The sequence below is a fragment of the Colletotrichum gloeosporioides genome (genome assembly GCF_011800055.1).
Source record: "Colletotrichum gloeosporioides strain Lc1 chromosome Unknown consensus_44, whole genome shotgun sequence".
In the NCBI taxonomy this organism is placed as follows: domain Eukaryota; kingdom Fungi; phylum Ascomycota; class Sordariomycetes; order Glomerellales; family Glomerellaceae; genus Colletotrichum; species Colletotrichum gloeosporioides.
In genome coordinates, this window is record NW_025544689.1 from 4,624 (window position 1) to 20,679 (window position 16,056).

General features: G+C 54.8%; 5 protein-coding genes across 5 annotated transcripts; 3 read left to right on the plus strand and 2 right to left on the minus strand.

Annotated features, from left to right (window-relative positions):
• Window positions 1-2,959: 2,959 nt before the first annotated feature.
• GCG54_00006255 (Serine/threonine-protein kinase ATG1) lies at window positions 2,960-6,008 on the plus strand (the record flags this gene model as incomplete). Its single annotated transcript, XM_045406264.1, has 3 exons — window positions 2,960-3,094; window positions 3,222-5,802; window positions 5,857-6,008. 3 exons carry the CDS (start codon window positions 2,960-2,962, stop codon window positions 6,006-6,008), a joined length of 2,868 nt encoding a protein of 955 aa, XP_045264471.1.
• A 986-nt stretch (window positions 6,009-6,994) lies between these two features.
• Window positions 6,995-9,033, plus strand: GCG54_00006256 (Positive regulator of purine utilization; the record flags this gene model as incomplete). The annotated part of the gene is made up of 2 exons (XM_045406265.1): window positions 6,995-7,167; window positions 7,248-9,033. The coding sequence occupies 2 exons, from the start codon at window positions 6,995-6,997 to the stop codon at window positions 9,031-9,033; spliced, it is 1,959 nt and encodes a 652-aa protein (XP_045264472.1).
• A 2,525-nt stretch (window positions 9,034-11,558) lies between these two features.
• On the plus strand, window positions 11,559-12,198 carry GCG54_00006257 (uncharacterized protein; the record flags this gene model as incomplete). The annotated part of the gene is made up of 2 exons (XM_045406266.1): window positions 11,559-11,885; window positions 11,983-12,198. 2 exons carry the CDS (start codon window positions 11,559-11,561, stop codon window positions 12,196-12,198), a joined length of 543 nt encoding a protein of 180 aa, XP_045264473.1.
• A 228-nt stretch (window positions 12,199-12,426) lies between these two features.
• On the minus strand, window positions 12,427-13,269 carry GCG54_00006258 (uncharacterized protein; the record flags this gene model as incomplete). Its single annotated transcript, XM_045406267.1, has 1 exon — window positions 12,427-13,269. The coding sequence occupies one exon, from the start codon at window positions 13,267-13,269 to the stop codon at window positions 12,427-12,429; it is 843 nt and encodes a 280-aa protein (XP_045264474.1).
• A 370-nt stretch (window positions 13,270-13,639) lies between these two features.
• Window positions 13,640-15,213, minus strand: GCG54_00006259 (putative transporter; the record flags this gene model as incomplete). Its single annotated transcript, XM_045406268.1, has 3 exons — window positions 13,640-14,496; window positions 14,539-15,047; window positions 15,107-15,213. The coding sequence occupies 3 exons, from the start codon at window positions 15,211-15,213 to the stop codon at window positions 13,640-13,642; spliced, it is 1,473 nt and encodes a 490-aa protein (XP_045264475.1).
• Between the last annotated feature and the right edge of the window lie 843 nt (window positions 15,214-16,056).

Below are 16,056 nucleotides of genomic sequence, written 5' to 3' on the forward strand. Positions count from 1 at the left end.
CACCTCACAGTACGGTACAATGGAGGAAACTAAGTACCTCTGTACCTCCCCAGATGCTGCACGGGGGAAGCTACGCCTGACCTCGGGAACCCAGTGACATCCAGCGACACCCACGCGAGTGAGCGCGAAGGGTGAGGGTTGGTTTGACATTGATGAGGAGAGAGGCTTGGACGACGGCATGGCTTCGAGGCGTTGCTATTGCTGCATAAGGTACTGCGCATAGAGCTCGAGGGAGGTATTCCATGGCAACGTGAGATGAGCAATAACAACACCAGAGAGAACTGACTGACGCTCGGCTCGGCTCAGCTTGGCCCAGCCCAGGGAGGGACCTACCCTTTTCTCTCTTGATCGTCAAGGCCGTGGATACATACAAACGGTGTGGAGAGTTCCTTGAAGGTGCAGGCAGAGCAGAGTGCAGACCAAGTGCCAGAAAATAGAGGTGCCAGGCCAGATGCGCTGTCGGCGCTTTCCCAAACACGGAAGTTAGGCGAGTTCGGGGAGTGGACCTGCCTGGCAATCTGGATGCAAACACCGAAACGGCTCCCGAGATCTGTCACTGGTTTGACAACAGCAAGAGGACGGTAAAAAGGTACATGCCGGGGGCCCAAAAAGGAGATGGGGATATGGATAGAGTCGACAGAAAGAGAGAGGGAGAGAAAGAGAGAGAGAGAGAGAAGACGGCAAGATGAAGAGACACGGACAGAGACAGACACCTGCTGGGGCAACAGGACAGGGCAACTGGGCTGGGCAGGTTGTTGCGAGTGTCTTATCGCGATACATGAGCCTTATCGCGCCATGATGGCATTTGAGTGCTGCAGCAGCCAATACCCCTACTACAGTGTACGGATATGCACCACCGCGTAAGGTGCTGTGCGACCGAGACCGGACTTGTACAGGCTAGGTATCCCTCTCCAATCACATCCCCGCTCCACGGACAGAAAGGCACCAGAGAGACCCCTGATCAGTGACCACGAGGATACGAGCGGGGCGGCCGCGATGCACCTGCATTGGCTGTTCCAGCGTCCGGAGCGGCAACACTGAGGCACAAAGATACGTACCTTGCCCAGCATGCCCTGGGTGTGGTACCTTTTTCAAGTATACTTCTGAGCAAGTACTTTACAAGCCGGGAAGTACATGGGCTGCTTCTCCACATCAACCGCTGCGCAGCGCATCACGAGCCCCGAACCCAAGGAACAGACGCCCAGGATAGGTCACTGTCGTCGCTTGTTGGATGTGGTCACTGGACGAATCCCTCTCTCGCAATGCTTTGTGTTGTTCGCACACCTCACCTTGGCCGAATCACATCACCCTCGACGTGCTGTTGCTGCTACTGCTGCCGCTTCCCCTTCTTTTGAACAATACACTCACCACCTGAACCCCCAAAAAGGCACACCGGCACAGTTCAGACTTGCGGCAGCTGGCCCATTTCCATCTGTAAACCCAGAATCCAAGCATCTAGATCGACTCACACAGCTTGCTTCTTCGTCGTCGCCTGCTGTCCCACCCGCCGGCATCACATCGCATATCGCATATCGCATATCGCATCCGCTATCCACATCCACCCACCGCACTGTTTGTGTCTCTGTCTGTCTGTCTATCTGTTCGTGTTCGATAGACCGCCCGACAAACACACAGAGTCCATCATATCAGCGGCACCACCACAACGACAGGCGACCGCAGCGACCGCATCTCGCGCTACCGTGCCGCTAAGTTAGATAGGCAGAGAGGTGCTACCCTTTATCGCATCGCATCAATCACACCCACTTCCACCTCCACGGGCCACACGCCGTGTCGTGAGGTGCACAAGGTGATCCACTCTGGGCTCGCTATCTAATCGGCCTGATCCACTTCCACCTGGCTCCCCATCCCATCCATCCTCTCCATCCTCGTCACTTGTCTCTGTTCCTGCTGCACCTGTCACTCTCCTCGGCGCGTCCCTTCTTCTACATCCTCTGCCCATCTCCTCGTCCGCCTCTCCCTCTCTCTTCCTCTATCTCGCCTTCAACTTCGACCTCGACCATTTTCTCTCCCCCCCAACCGGCCCTACCGCGCGCCCTTCCACACCCACGAAATCCCTCGACTTCTCTGCCCTATCTTCTCTTCTTGGCTTGCCCTCGTGCGCCTACATCACCGATTTCCCGGACCCCGTTTGTACCGCTGCCGTTTGTTCTCCCGTCTTCACTACACCACTCGCCTCTCCATCAGGGTACGAACAAAGTACAAACCACTGCGTCCTTGATAGCTCCGAGTCATTAGCTTGACCTTGGACTTTGCCTGACTCTTACTCCGAAAAGGTACACTCTTCCTCCAAACTCTCCAATACCTTGCTTTGAGAGCCTCAAACCGTTGGGTACTTCCCATGGGCCAAGCTAGCCTCCTGTTCTAACGCTCACCGTCCATTCGTATTAGTCACAACAGGACTCCTCGAGGCGTCTCCCACCTTCTCCCACCTCGCCCCCGATCGCCTCTCTACATAACCTCATCCTCAAAGCCACTCGTCGGCCCATCTTTCACCGTGTTCGACTTGCATCCCGTCCTCCACCTGTCGACCGTGTTGTCGAGACGATACCGACGCCTCCCTGCACTCTCCGTACACGGACGCCACGACGGTCCCCGCTTCTACCCTTCGAGCGCTTCCTCGACTCTGCATCAATCTGGTGTGCGTGCGCTCCCGACCTATCGGATAGCTGCCGCCTTGTCTACCGTCCCTGCCTACCTTACCGAAGCAACACATTCAGGGTTCTCGCCGCTGCTCGAAGCCCTGCCTACTTCTTTTGACTTGCCTTCTACACCCATTTCATCATCACAGCTCCATCTCCAGCATTCTCATTTCCACGACGTTGTATGTGTACATGACGACGCCACCCGCCGCCGACGTCTTTCGCATAGCATAGGCCCCTCGGCCTGAACACACTCCGCCCGAAGTCGCCCCTGTTCTTGACAACTTCAACAGGTCAAAATGGCGGAGAGACTCCCAACTTCGTCCTCGTCAGGACGCAGGCGACGCGAAGCCGATGCCTCTATTGGAGATTTCGTTATTGGAGGAGAAATCGGCAAGGGCAGCTTTGCCCAGGTATACAGTGGTTACCACAAGGTTCGTGAGCTCCCCCGCCTGTTGTCGAGGCTTCTAATAGCGCTTGTTTCTGTTGGTGCTGGTCGTTTCAATCCCCGGTGACTCATAAGTCGTCGATCTTGATGAGCTGACTATAATCCCTTGACAGAGCTCCAAAGCTACTGTAGCGATCAAGTCGGTCGAAACCGGACGCCTGAACAACAAGCTCAGAGAGAACCTATATGGCGAGATTCAGATCCTCAAGACTCTGCGCCATCCTCATATCGTCGCTCTCCACGATTGTGTCGAGTCGGCAACACACATCAACCTGGTCATGGAATACTGTGAGCTTGGCGACCTGTCGCTCTTTATCAAGAAGAGGGATAAGCTAAGCACAAATCCTGCAACCCATGACATGGCGAGAAAGTATCCCGTCACACCAAACTCAGGTCTGCATGAAGTCGTTACTCGCCACTTCTTGCAACAACTGGGCAGCGCCCTAAAGTTCCTGCGAGAGAGAAATTACGTCCATCGAGACGTCAAGCCTCAGAACTTGCTTCTCTTGCCATCACCCAGGTTCAGAGAAGAACACTCGCGTCCAATCTTGACTGCTAGTCAGGACTCATTGATTCCTAATGCCGGCTTGGCCTCTCTGCCAATGCTGAAGCTCGCAGACTTCGGTTTCGCTCGTGTTTTGCCATCTACTTCGCTTGCGGATACTCTCTGCGGTTCGCCACTGTACATGGCACCTGAAATTCTTCGTTACGAGCGATACGACGCCAAGGCCGATCTTTGGTCTGTTGGTACGGTGTTGTACGAGATGATCACCGGACGTCCTCCTTTCCGTGCTAGGAACCACGTGGAGTTGCTCCGGAAGATTGAAAGCGCCGAGGATCGGGTTAAGTACCCGAAAGACCTTGTCGTCAGCAAGGAACTCGTCAAGCTCATCAGCAAACTCCTGACAAGGGCACCTGTTGAACGCATGAGATTCGAAGATTTCTTCAATGACCCGATCGTAGTCGGTCCCATTCCCGGAGTGGTTGAGGACGACGTTCCGAAGCCGGAGGTTAAACCTTCCAGAGACCTTCGATCCCTCGGCAGATCCGACTCGACATCTTCGCTGTCTCGCCGCTTATCCTTGCGCCGTCAGACCGAGAATGAAACTGTACGTGAAGAGGTTGAATCGCCAAGGTCGCCCCGTGAGAAACCCCTGAGATCTCCTAGGTTGTCAGGTCCAATTGAAGGTCGCGCTCAGCAACCTGCCGATGCGACAGCTCGTGTAAGCCAGTCACCGGGACAGGAAACTGGGGATGGACTTGGAATTCGACGTCCCGCTATGCCGCAACCCTCCACCTCAGCACCTGCTCGTCCACACAGGCTGTCCAACGCAGCCATCAACCGGCCTGCCGTCCGCGCATCTGCGTCGCCTCCGACCTCTTATCTCAATGAGAGAAAACTCCGTCCGGTGACGGAAAGAAGTATGACAGAGCAAGAAAAGGCGGCTCAGGATGTTGCCTTTGAAAGAGACTACGTTGTCGTTGAGAAGAAGCACGTGGAGGTGAACGCCTTTGCCGATGAGATGGCGGCTAACCCACGCTTGACTTCCCTCTCACCCAAGACCGGGCAGATGATTCGTCGTGCCACACAACAGGGTCCTCCGACTTCGACCACCGGCGCAGGCCGCGTACAGCCTTCAAATGCCGTGCAGATCGCCTCAGGCAAGGGACGCCACGATCGTCGTGACTCTTACGACAGCAAGAACTTCTCGGCAAGCCCCACGACTCAAGGATTCATTGCCAAGGCGATTTCGGATGCCAGCGTTCGTCTGTTCGGCTTCAAGGTCCCACAACACGTTCTGGGCGGCAAGGGTGCCTCTCCGCCTCTCTACAGTCCATTCCCCGCGTACCCGACACCATCAGGTCCCGTTGGGCTAATCGGCGACGGCAAGCAGAGCGCACCGGTTGATGAAGATGCACGAGCCGTGAAATTGATTCAAGATTTCGCCCATCGCAGTGACTGCGTCTATGGATTTGCCGAAGTGAAGTACAAGCAGCTTTTCCCACTCGCTCCGTCAATGGATCACGGCCTTGGTGGCGCGCCTGCCGACCAGCTGACGGGAGAGGAGGACGGCCTCACCATTGAGGCCGAAGTACTCCTCTCGGAAGAGGCCTTGGTTCTCTATGTCAAAGCTTTGACACTGCTTGCCAGGGCCATGGACGTTGCAAGTTTCTGGTGGTCGCGAAAGACCCGCGGTGACTCCACGGGCGTTGCTGCCGCTGAGGTTTCCAAGGAGAGCCTTGCACAACGCATCAACTCTACCGTACAATGGGTCCGGGGCCGCTTTAACGAAGTCTTGGAGAAGACGGAGGTCGTCCGGCTCAAGCTTATTGCCGTCCAGCAGAAGCTCCCCGATGATCACCCAAGCCACCCCAGCAACCACGGGGGAGAGTCTGCTTCCTCGACCGCGTCCGGCACGAGGGATGTCTACCTCACACCTGGTATCAGCGCGGAGAAGCTCATGTATGACCGAGCCTTGGAGATGAGTCGTACGGCAGCCATCGATGAGATTACAAACGAGAACCTTGAAGGCTGCGTTACCTACTACGTCACTGCCATCCGTATGCTTGAGGCTGTCCTAGACAACGATGAGGACACGGTCAAGCGAAGGTACTCCGCTTCGAGCAAGGAGCTTGCCCGAGAGGAGATATCTAGCGATCTGGACAGTGACGACCAACAGGTTGTCAATCGAAGTAAGTCTCTTTGCCATTCTTCCTGCGACCCATCAGCAAGCTAACAGCCCGCAGTGATTCAAATGATTACTGGGCGCCTTTCGACCGTCCGCAAAAAGATGGCGATGATTGCCGAGGCATCGCGATCTCAACAGGCTATGCAGCTTCCAGTGCGGAAGCGAAGTGGCGATGTTACGCCGCGCAGCGTGCCTTCATATGCTTCTTAAAGGGAAGCTGACACCAATCGGAGCATGGCTTACATTGACTGGAACGACTTTTTACACAACACATTCTGCCTCGCGGCCACGAACTTTTACTTCTGCTTTACATGGGCCTGGAGGATTCCTGTGACACGAATCTCGGACGGCAAGAGAATTCGGACAGGCGAACGGCTCAGACTTTTCATGCATCGGCGTTGGGGAAGGCAAACCGGCATATCATCGGTTCCAACCATTTCTTTTTCATCAAGGCCTGTTTTTTTATTTTCCTATTATCTCCATTGGCGTTGGGAATCTGCAAACTGCGAGGGGTTCTTCCGCAGCCATGGAACAGCCACGGTAGTTCCTTTTTTGGCGTCCGCACGAAGGCAGGGAAGGGAAAACACAGTACCTTGAACCGGCATAGCAGCTTGGCTTTCATTGTGTTCTTCTCGTCACGACAGGATGGCCACGGAAGGACGATGACAGGGTTACGGCCGTCCTGCTGAGAGGCGGTGGTACGTTGGACACTAACGGATGAATGTTGCATACCCTTTGAGGTTTTGCTCGCAGACACTGGATCTGCTTTCCTTTCTAGTTGTGTCAAAAATGAGATAACATTTCAGCCGCTTTCTCTTGGTCCGTGATGAATCTTGTGTAAACTCATCAGTTCATCATTTGTCGCGTCTGGCAGGTGAGTGGCACTATCTTAACCATCATCCAAAGAAAGTCGACTAACACCGAAAAATCAGTTCATTGACCAAGGTAGGGTTGCGCTATGCCTAGGCCCCGCAAAACAGGGATCCCAGGTACATCGGAATGTCTGCCGGCGTCGGAGGTGAGCGAAAGTGGAACTCATCACCCTACAGCCGACCTCATGCGCCCCGGATAACGCAGACAAGTTCATGTCTTGCAGAATGTTTCACTAGTACCTATTTGCGGCTCTTTAGCTTCCGTGTTGTGCCACCTGTAGACAAATCCAAGGTCGCAGAGTCAAAAGGTATCGAAGCCTCAAGATGCCGGTTGGGCAGCGGAGGTCCAACGTCCGGCGGAGCAACGTAACTGCCTGTCATCGGTGCAAGTCTCGCAAGCAGCGGTGCGACCAGAACATCCCGGCGTGCTCCAATTGCGAGCGCGCCGGCGTGGAGTGTGTGGGCACCGACATTGACGGCCGAGTGGCGCCCAGAAGGTCGGCCCTTTTTCCCTTCCAGCGCACACCTCCGGAAACACCATTCCGTTGCCATGTAGCTAACCAGACCGGCGCATCAGCTACATCAAGAGCTTGGAGGATCGCATCGCGCAGCTGGAGACGCAGTTGATGTCACACGGTCTCCGGGACCAGAGTCATGATACGCCCATCTCTGTAGACTTCCCGGCGGTCGTCACTCATGGCGTGTCCAACTCGCCTTCTTCGCAAGACCACAATAGCCAGGCGGACGAGGACCTCGTCGGTCAGATTGTTCTCGACTCACTCCGGGCAGACCACTTCTCCAGTGCAATAGCAAACCACAATGGCCTCTCGCTGCTCAACTCTTTGCTGTCGGGCCCCATCACCAAAGTCTCGCGGCCCGGGCTCAGGTCAGACCACCGCACCCTCTTCGAGGATCTGCCGTACGAGACGCGGATAGACATGCCGCGGGGCGAGGCCGCCAGCCGGCTCATAGACACATACTTTGAGCACTGTGACTTCTTCTCCCCCATCCTCCCGTCAAAGGAGCATCTGGCCGCAATGACGGAGCCCCTGTACGACGCTGCTGCGAACAACCTACCTCCCGGTAGCAGTCGCTCGCTCTCAAAGGCGAAGTTCAGGGCGTCCATGATCTTCGCCACGGCGATCCTCCTCATCAACAGGACGGACCCGTCGGTGCCCGTGGAGAGATCCCACGTTTACTTCGCCGCCGCGATGCACATGCTCTCCCAGGACCCGGCCGCCGTCTGCACCGGCGACCTCGACCACCTCGTCGACCTGCTCCTCATCGTGCAGTACTGCTGCTTCAGCCCGAACCTCACCGCCGCGTGGCACTTCCTCGGCCTCGCGACCCGCCTCGCCGTCGAGCTGGGCCTCCACAACGAACGGCAGCAACGACAACACAGCGCTGCTGTCGCTGTCGTCGCTCTCGACCCGGCCCTGGTCGAGGAGCGGCGCTGGGTCTTCTGGGCGACGTACACCTTCGAGCGCAACCTCTGCGTCATATTAGGTCGGCCATTCTCGATCCCGGACGAGGCCATCGAGACCCCGCTGCCCCCGGAGCCCCTCGACAACCCGCAGCGCGCGCAAGCGCTGCACCTGATCAAGGCGCGGCGCTTCGAGTCCGAGATCTACGCGACGCTGCGGCAGCGGCAGCCCGCCGGCGCGCCACTGGACAAGCCCGCCTGGCGCGCAAGCATCACTGCCCGGCTGCGCGACTGGTTCGCCTCTGTGCCCCCGCTAGACTGCGCGAGCGGCCGCAGCCAGCTGATGCCGCAGCAGATCTTTAGCGGCTTCTTCCACAACGCGTTCGTAAACATATACTACCCGTCGCAGCACTTCCCGGACCTGAGCGCGGCGGACGTAGGCGTGCTGGCGCGGCATGCGGCGGAGAGCGTCGCGTGCTACAAGAAGTCGTTCCGGTCGCGGGAGCTGCGATTTTACTGGCGGTGTATTCATAGCCTGTTCAAGGCGGGCGTGGCGCTGGTGTACTGCATCCGCGTGGGGGCGACGCTCCAGACGCAGCAGCAGCAGGGGGAGGAGGAGATCAGTATGCCGAATTTGGTGGATACGGTTAATGACTGCTCGTCCATCATCTGGGCCATGGTCGAGCGGTACCCGCAGGGCCAGGCGTACCGGGACGTGTTTGAGAGTCTGGTCAACTCGGTTTTGGGCAAGGACGGCGTCGACCAGGTGCAGCAGCAGCAGCCGTCTTCGGTTCGGCAGCAGCCGGCGAGTGCCGGTGATGAGCAAGAGCATTCGATCTTTGACTCGTTGTTTGCGGCGGCTTCGGAGGATACGGACCTGCCGTTTACCGCGATCGAGGCGCTGTCTTGGGGATTTGCGCAGCCGTCTCCCGCAGGGTGAGGTTGATTGGTTTTTGACGGCCCCTTATCCCCTGGTTCGGTGGTTTGCTGCCAGTCCCAAGATAATCAAGACATCAATAGCGCTGTAAGAAGTCGCTTTAACCGAGAGCCAAGGATGTTGCTGTCGGCAACGTCGAAACACCAACAACCTTGAGTTTAGAGTTGAGAACAGCAAAGTCGTTTTACACGAGACGTCAATCAGGAGTCAGGCCAGTGTTCAACGGCAGGGTGTCGGTGTTTGGATTATGAGAGCACACTACTAGCATGTCTCGAACACCTCATCTTCAAGGTCTTCTCTCTTTAATTTCACCCTCTTCGGCAGAAGTTTCTTCCAGTACACCTCCTCTTCCTCCACTTCGTCCTCAACCTCACAGGGCTTCGGCAACGCCCACCCCTTCAAATCCGCCTCTCCAACAACCACCCCGTAAACATCCCTCTGCCTCCGGCGTTTCGCCTCCGCCATCAACTCGCCAGCTACCTTCACCGCATCCACCTCTTCGACGCCTCCCGTCTCTGCCGCAATCCAATCGCCCGCCTGCGCCCCCGAGATCTCGTCCCTGCCCCAGTCCGCATCCTCGCGCAGCCTCCGCACCAGGCACACGCCGCCGACGCGCCTGCAGCGGCCGCACGGCCCGGACGGCTTGAGTTTCTGCTCGACGGTGAAGAACTCGCACCGAACGCCGGCGAGGGCGCACTGCAGGCACCTCCCCGGCGTACACTCGCGGTAGACTACTGGCGGTGGGGGTGCGCAAGAGGAGGGAGAGGAGGGGGAAAGCAGGGGGAGGCCGTTGCGGTATTGGAGTTTTGGGCGGATGGGCGGTAGCTTGGACTTGCGCTGGGCTTCGTCGCTAGTGTTGGGTTGGGAGGTTTTCATGATGTTGGTCAGCATGTGGGACAAACTTGGATTATGTTAGATTCGCGCGAGTTGAATCAACCGGAAGAGCCGTTCCTCAAAACTTTTAAAAGGTTGCGAGGAACATAGGATATCGACTTTGCTGACGGAGTTGCTATCAGGCCCCAGCAGGTATACTCAAACACAGGTTGTAAGTCAGGTCAGATCCTATGTGTTTTGATGACCGCCGAACAACTCCAATTTCCTTTAAGCAAACAAAGAGAGAACAGTAATAATGAAATCCCTAGACCAATGGGTCCTTATCCTACATCAGCCTCCATTGTTCAAAGCTGGTCGTTGACATGATCGGCTTTGATATGCTCGGCATTCTCGTGTGGTTTTCCGGCCCCTGGATCGAAACTAAGAACCCAAGTTTACAAAGAAGCCGATAACATGGGTGCCAAAAAAAACACCGCAGAAGAGGACGTGATGGCTTCAACTTGAGGAGAACTTGAATTTCCTCTAGGTTAAGCCCAAACACTCCCTAGATTGTATTGTTCAGACCACGTCATTTCCAGATCCAATAATATCACACATTTCATGTTGACTCAGAATGCATGCCTTTACTAGCAGATGCAGCTATTGCGCTATCATCGCGATGCCAGCCCGAGTGTGAAAATGCCATGCCGTACGAGCACCAATTACTGTCATCATAATGAAGCGTTGCATTGGGGGGCGAAGACATAGAGCAGCTTCAACTAGGCCCCTTGCTTCGAGACCAGGATCAATTCGGTAATCTTCCCCAACTTCCTCAAGGTCATGATGTGTAGGCTTTTTGATTTACCGTGGAGAATTTGCTTGAGAGTTGCTGCCTGCGTGCACAGGGAGTCGCAGTGAGACAACTGCAGATCGCTTGTTGGGGTCTGAAAGCTTGTTCTGTTGCTGCCTTGCAGATCATCGGCTTGATTGAGCGAGCATATTACATCGGAACTCGGGAGCGATGCAGGTTAGAATATTTCGATTGAAGATGAATGCACGTTTAGAAGCAAATAGTTGGAAGAACTCAATGTGGTCACATAATTAGTGTTATGTGGTACTACTGCTGCAGTGGTTTATTGTAATGCGGGCTGGGCAATGTCACTGGCGTCGCTTGCGAAACCATCGAGCATAAGCACTAGTTTCTACCGTAAACTATGAGATATGACTTAAGGTTGACCAAGACGACATTCGTGAGTTTGGCACTGGTCTCGGAATCTCACGATCCTTGGCAGTAAGACAAGGCCCTCAAGACATGGCCCCGAAGCTTATATCTTGAGTATGCCAAGACGTGAGTAAAAGCCGCCAGGATTTAGTTGCAACATCACCTCAGCCCTCTTTCAATAAGCGGGCCGGTAGATCATCGAATCCTTCAGGATGCAATTGTGACCGCGGCTTGGCAAGATCAACCATGAGGCAACGCACTGTGCCTCGCGATGATCGACGATGGGCGAGACGATCCATTTCTCATGACAACCTCAGCTAAATGTATGCGATCATGAATCATCAGCAAAACCGAAGAACCTTTAACATGGTATAAAAGTGTTGACCTCGTCTCTTCCTTTCCCGTCTCGACAATCCACACAGAACATCAAACAAATTAGAGCCCAAAACCTAAGAACCTTCTTTCCACTTCATCTCATCGCTGCTTCTACATCATGAAGACCTTCAATCTGCTCACCATTCTCTTGGCCGGTGTCTCCGCAGTCTCCGCGGCAGCCCTGCCGAGCGCCATAGACGCCCGCGAAGTCGCCGACGGTTTCTATCAGGTGTCCACTGATGATTCCGGCAACACAAAGACCACTTTCAAGCCCTGGGACGAGGTTGTCACGACCTCGGTCAGAGAGCGGTCGCCTCTTGAGAAGCGCAGAGAGGACTGCGGTCCCGGGTCTGTCAGCACCGGCGAAGCGGACGATGCGAACACCTGCCTGATCAACGGCTTCAACGGGGATAATGTATACTTGGAGAAGAACGCCTGGTCATATGTACGTTTCCCATTACTACTGTCCCCAATGGTTTCTCCTTGAGACCTCTCTCGGGGGTATCATGGTATGAAATGGCAACAGACTAACTCAGATACAGTGTGTTCGCGGCAACGTCGTCTCCTTCATATGCCCTTACAGCCAAGGATACAAGGGCAAGGCGGACATCAAGGGGACTTGGTCTTATGTCAAAGGACACTGCGGGCCTAGCAAGATGGGTTACGCGCAGGTCTCCAACGGCATCGGCGACTGGACGGCTGGGTATGCTACCAAAGATGATCATTTCTGCACTGCGGACTTCAAAGTTGGATCGTAAACATGTCTTCCCCCTTTTCCTGGTTATATATAGATAGATATGTTTCCTCTTCATCTGGTTGAAGATGTCACTAGCAGGATAAATCATTAGCCACATTGTATGTAGTCTTTTGAATACTCGTCACAATCCACCATGGTATGTATTTTTGAACGCGTCGTTCTATAGATGCCCGTTTCCAAGTATATTTTGCTCCGGTCCCTGTCCCAAAACGCCGAATCAACGGCGTCTTCACTCATCTTCATCTTCATAATCAGCATCGGCATCATCATCATTGCCATCCTCAACGTCCGTTTCCTCGTCCTTAGCTCGCTGTTGCAACTGCTTTGCCCACTTCTTCCCGCCCAAGTTCTCTTTTCTGGCCATCCGGACTACTTTGGCTTGAACTGACTTATCGCTCCTACCCAATCTGGCTCCTATCTCCTCATAATTCTTTCCAGCAGCAAGCATCTCTTTGACAGTAGCGACTTCGCCTCTGCCCCACATCTTCTGCGGCCTACTCCCCGGCAGGAAACTCATAGGACCGAGCACCTGGTCGGGTGCTGCAGCGCCCTGGGGGTTGTTGTTGATGAACTGCCGAATCGCATTCAGACGGTTGTCCTGGATCAAAACTTGTTCCGCGGTCCAGAGGCAGCCGTTGGTGCCGCTGCCGCAGTGGTAGCCCGCCCAAAGCGAGGGGGCGAGGACAGGCACGCGGGCGTCGGCGCGGTGCGCGATGAAGCGCTGCAGGCCGCCCATCATGGCGTTGGAGAGGTTGTGCGTGGTGACGGAGATGATGTTGTCGCAGCCGGGGCAGCGGGCGATGGGGCCGTACTCGGGGTCGTTGCCGGTCGTGAAGCGCGTGGTCGGGTTGTAGGCACAGCCGGGCGTCGCGCAGGTGTGGCCGATGGCGAGGGCTTGGGCGTGGGGGAGGGGGAGGGACTCACGGAAAATGAGGCCCGCGTGGTTGGCTTCGTAGTTGGCGGACTTGATGTCTTGGTTCAGGGAGAACTGGCATGCTTCGCCGGCGTCAGCGGATTGGTTTGAGATTGGCTGGCGGCAGGAGGCGCAAAAGTACTTGATGTTGAGACACATGGTGAGTTGTGAGGTCTATGCTGTCTTTTTAATGATGGGCTTCTGGTAAAATTGGGTTGTTGGTCATATTCTTGCAACCACGGACTCGTCGATATCTATATGTATACATGAGCATCGCAGCGGCTTGCATTAACAATAGAGAGAATTCTCTTGAAACTCAATGAAAATGAACTACGAACATTCTCAGCTGTTGACTTGATCAAAGCCGTTGCGTTCTTGCTTTATGTTGATTCATTCATTCAGGGGGGCTCAACGGACTCGACAAAGACTCGATTATGGGTATGCCGCAAAATATCAGAAAGTGTTCGGGTGATTTTCTCCAAGCTGTGCCCGGTTTGTATACCTATGAAAGCAATTTGTACAAAGATGATCATAGATCAAAGCGCTTCTCGCTTACAACGCCATTGTTCTCATCCGAGCTGGTCTGAGTCTTACGATTGGCCCTCCAGTATGTGTACATCAACGCCAAAGTGTTGGGGATGGAAGCTCCGTACAGCAAAAGAATCGCGAGAAAGGCCTTGGGGTACCTTGGAGCGTCAGACTCTTGGAAGAGCTGCTGTCCAGCGAGGCCACCGAGATTGCTTCCCATCACCGCCATCGCCAGTCCAACGCTGCGATTACTGGGCTTGGTCGAGTTGATGTTCAACCAAGCATCGTTAATCGCCTGCGAAAGTGCGTTGCCCCCGGTGAGCAGCGTGAAGAGCGCATATTGTACCCATCTGTTCGCCCCAACATGCAACCCGCACAGCGCACCGGAGAAGGCGATGGACCAGACAAAAGCCACGATGCACCAGGGCCCGCGCAGCCGTGTCTTGTCTGACGCGACGGACAGCGTGTATGACAGGATGATGACGAGCACGTTGCCCACGGCGTTGAGCAGGTTGGCGTTGGTCTTGGAGAAGCCCAGGCTCTTGATGATTGTGGGCCCGTAGATGGCGAGGCCGCCCTTGGGGGTGAGACTGAGAATGTTAAGGAACATGTGCAGCCAGAGGTGCAGGTCGACGAAGGCTTCGCGGAGGCTTTTTAGGGTGATTTCGACCTTGTCTGCGCCCTTGGAGTCGTCGCCGAGGAGAATGCGGGTGCTGAGGATGGTGCGCTCGCGGTCGGTGAAGAGGTCGAAGCGGCCATGGATCGGGCGCGTGTGCTTTGGGCTGCGGGGGAGGAGGAGGATGTAGGCGAAGAAGATGAGGAGGGTGAACGTGCCCTCGACTGGCGTCGTTGTCAGATCTGGATGTGAGAACGAGGATGGCTTCAAGAGGTTCGACTTACTGACAAAGAGCCACTGCCATCCGGCGAGCCCTCCCTTGCCGCCCATTTGGAGGATTCCTGCGGCGATCAAGGAACCAGTCGCTGCGGCTGAGTAGTTACCAAAGTAGAATATTGATGTTCTCAGCGCCAGCTCGTCTCTCTTGTAGAACAACGCCAGCATGTACTGAACTCCGGGGATGAATCCTCCTTCAAACAGCCCCAAGAGCATTCTAGTTGCGTAGAATGAGTGGACGTTGGTGCACCAAGCTTGCATTAGAGCGATCGTGCCCCAGATGGCGACCTGCAGTGTGAGCCAGACCGGGGCGCCGACTCTCTGCAGAATCAGGTTGGAGGGGATTTCAGCAATTACAATACCGGCCAGCATAAGCTGGTTGCCAATGTTGACCTGGTTATTGGTGATGCCGAGATCTTGCGTCAGGGTGTCGGTGAGGGCGTTGCTGATGTTGGTTCGGTCGAGCTGAAGGACGTAGAAGCCGACGACGAGGAGGGGCATGAGATACCAGTCGAGTCTTTGATTGAGCTGCTGTCAGTGGTATTGCGTCGTTGGAAAGACGTGAGCAAGACTGACTTTCTGACGACGGCCTTTTCTTCATCTTGAGTCCACGACTCGCCTTCGGATGGGCTGTGGTTGGACGGGTCGTAGACGACGATGTCAGTCTTCTTCTCTTCCTCCATGGTAACGAAAGACCATTCAATGAAAGCCAGAATACCAAGATGAAATGCTTGGGAGAATCTCAAATCAATGACCGGCGCTGGGTGGTGCCGAAGATATACCCAGGCCAGCTCTTGGCTGCACGCGATCAACCGAAACCATGTCCCTCGCCGATGTTCCACGGCCCAGGCATGGGCATGGTACAATTCGAATCAACGATTGCGCAATTGGCTTCCATGAAAATAATCATGGAGTTGAGCGACGGAGATATGATTGTATTGATCCACATTGGTGAGAGGAGGAGAAGTCGTCGGAATTGAGCGTCGGAGGTCAGCGAAGCTGATCGGTTGTGGTACCGACTACTGCGAGTTGAACGCCAAACCGTAAAATCACCGGCTGATTTTGGATGATGTTAGAAGAATTCAAAGAAGGAATGATGAAGCATGTAATCCAACAAGGAAGAGATCATTGTGGTTTCACAATTCCGGCGTCGTTAAAGTTCAAGAACAATACGCCAAGGCCGGACTTACACGACCGAAATTCAATCCACCGATCTACCTTTTTACCAAAGGTACATTAAATATGAATGTATAAAATAATGAAAGTGCTAATAAGCACAAAAAGAACGTCAAGTAGTTCCATTGAGACTGAGAAAAAAGACCCTTATCACTAGGTAGAGACTAGCCAGCAAGACCAATCGCCCGACCTGCAGGGGCCTAGCGGAGCTGCCGATCTCGGCCCCGGTCCAGGGTCTACCAGACTCTCGGGTCAGAGACTGGGTGAACAAAGATGTGGGATTTTCTATCCAACGCACATCAATTGGGGAATTTGATTGGAAAAAGAGGGCGTTTGCGCGAACGATTGAA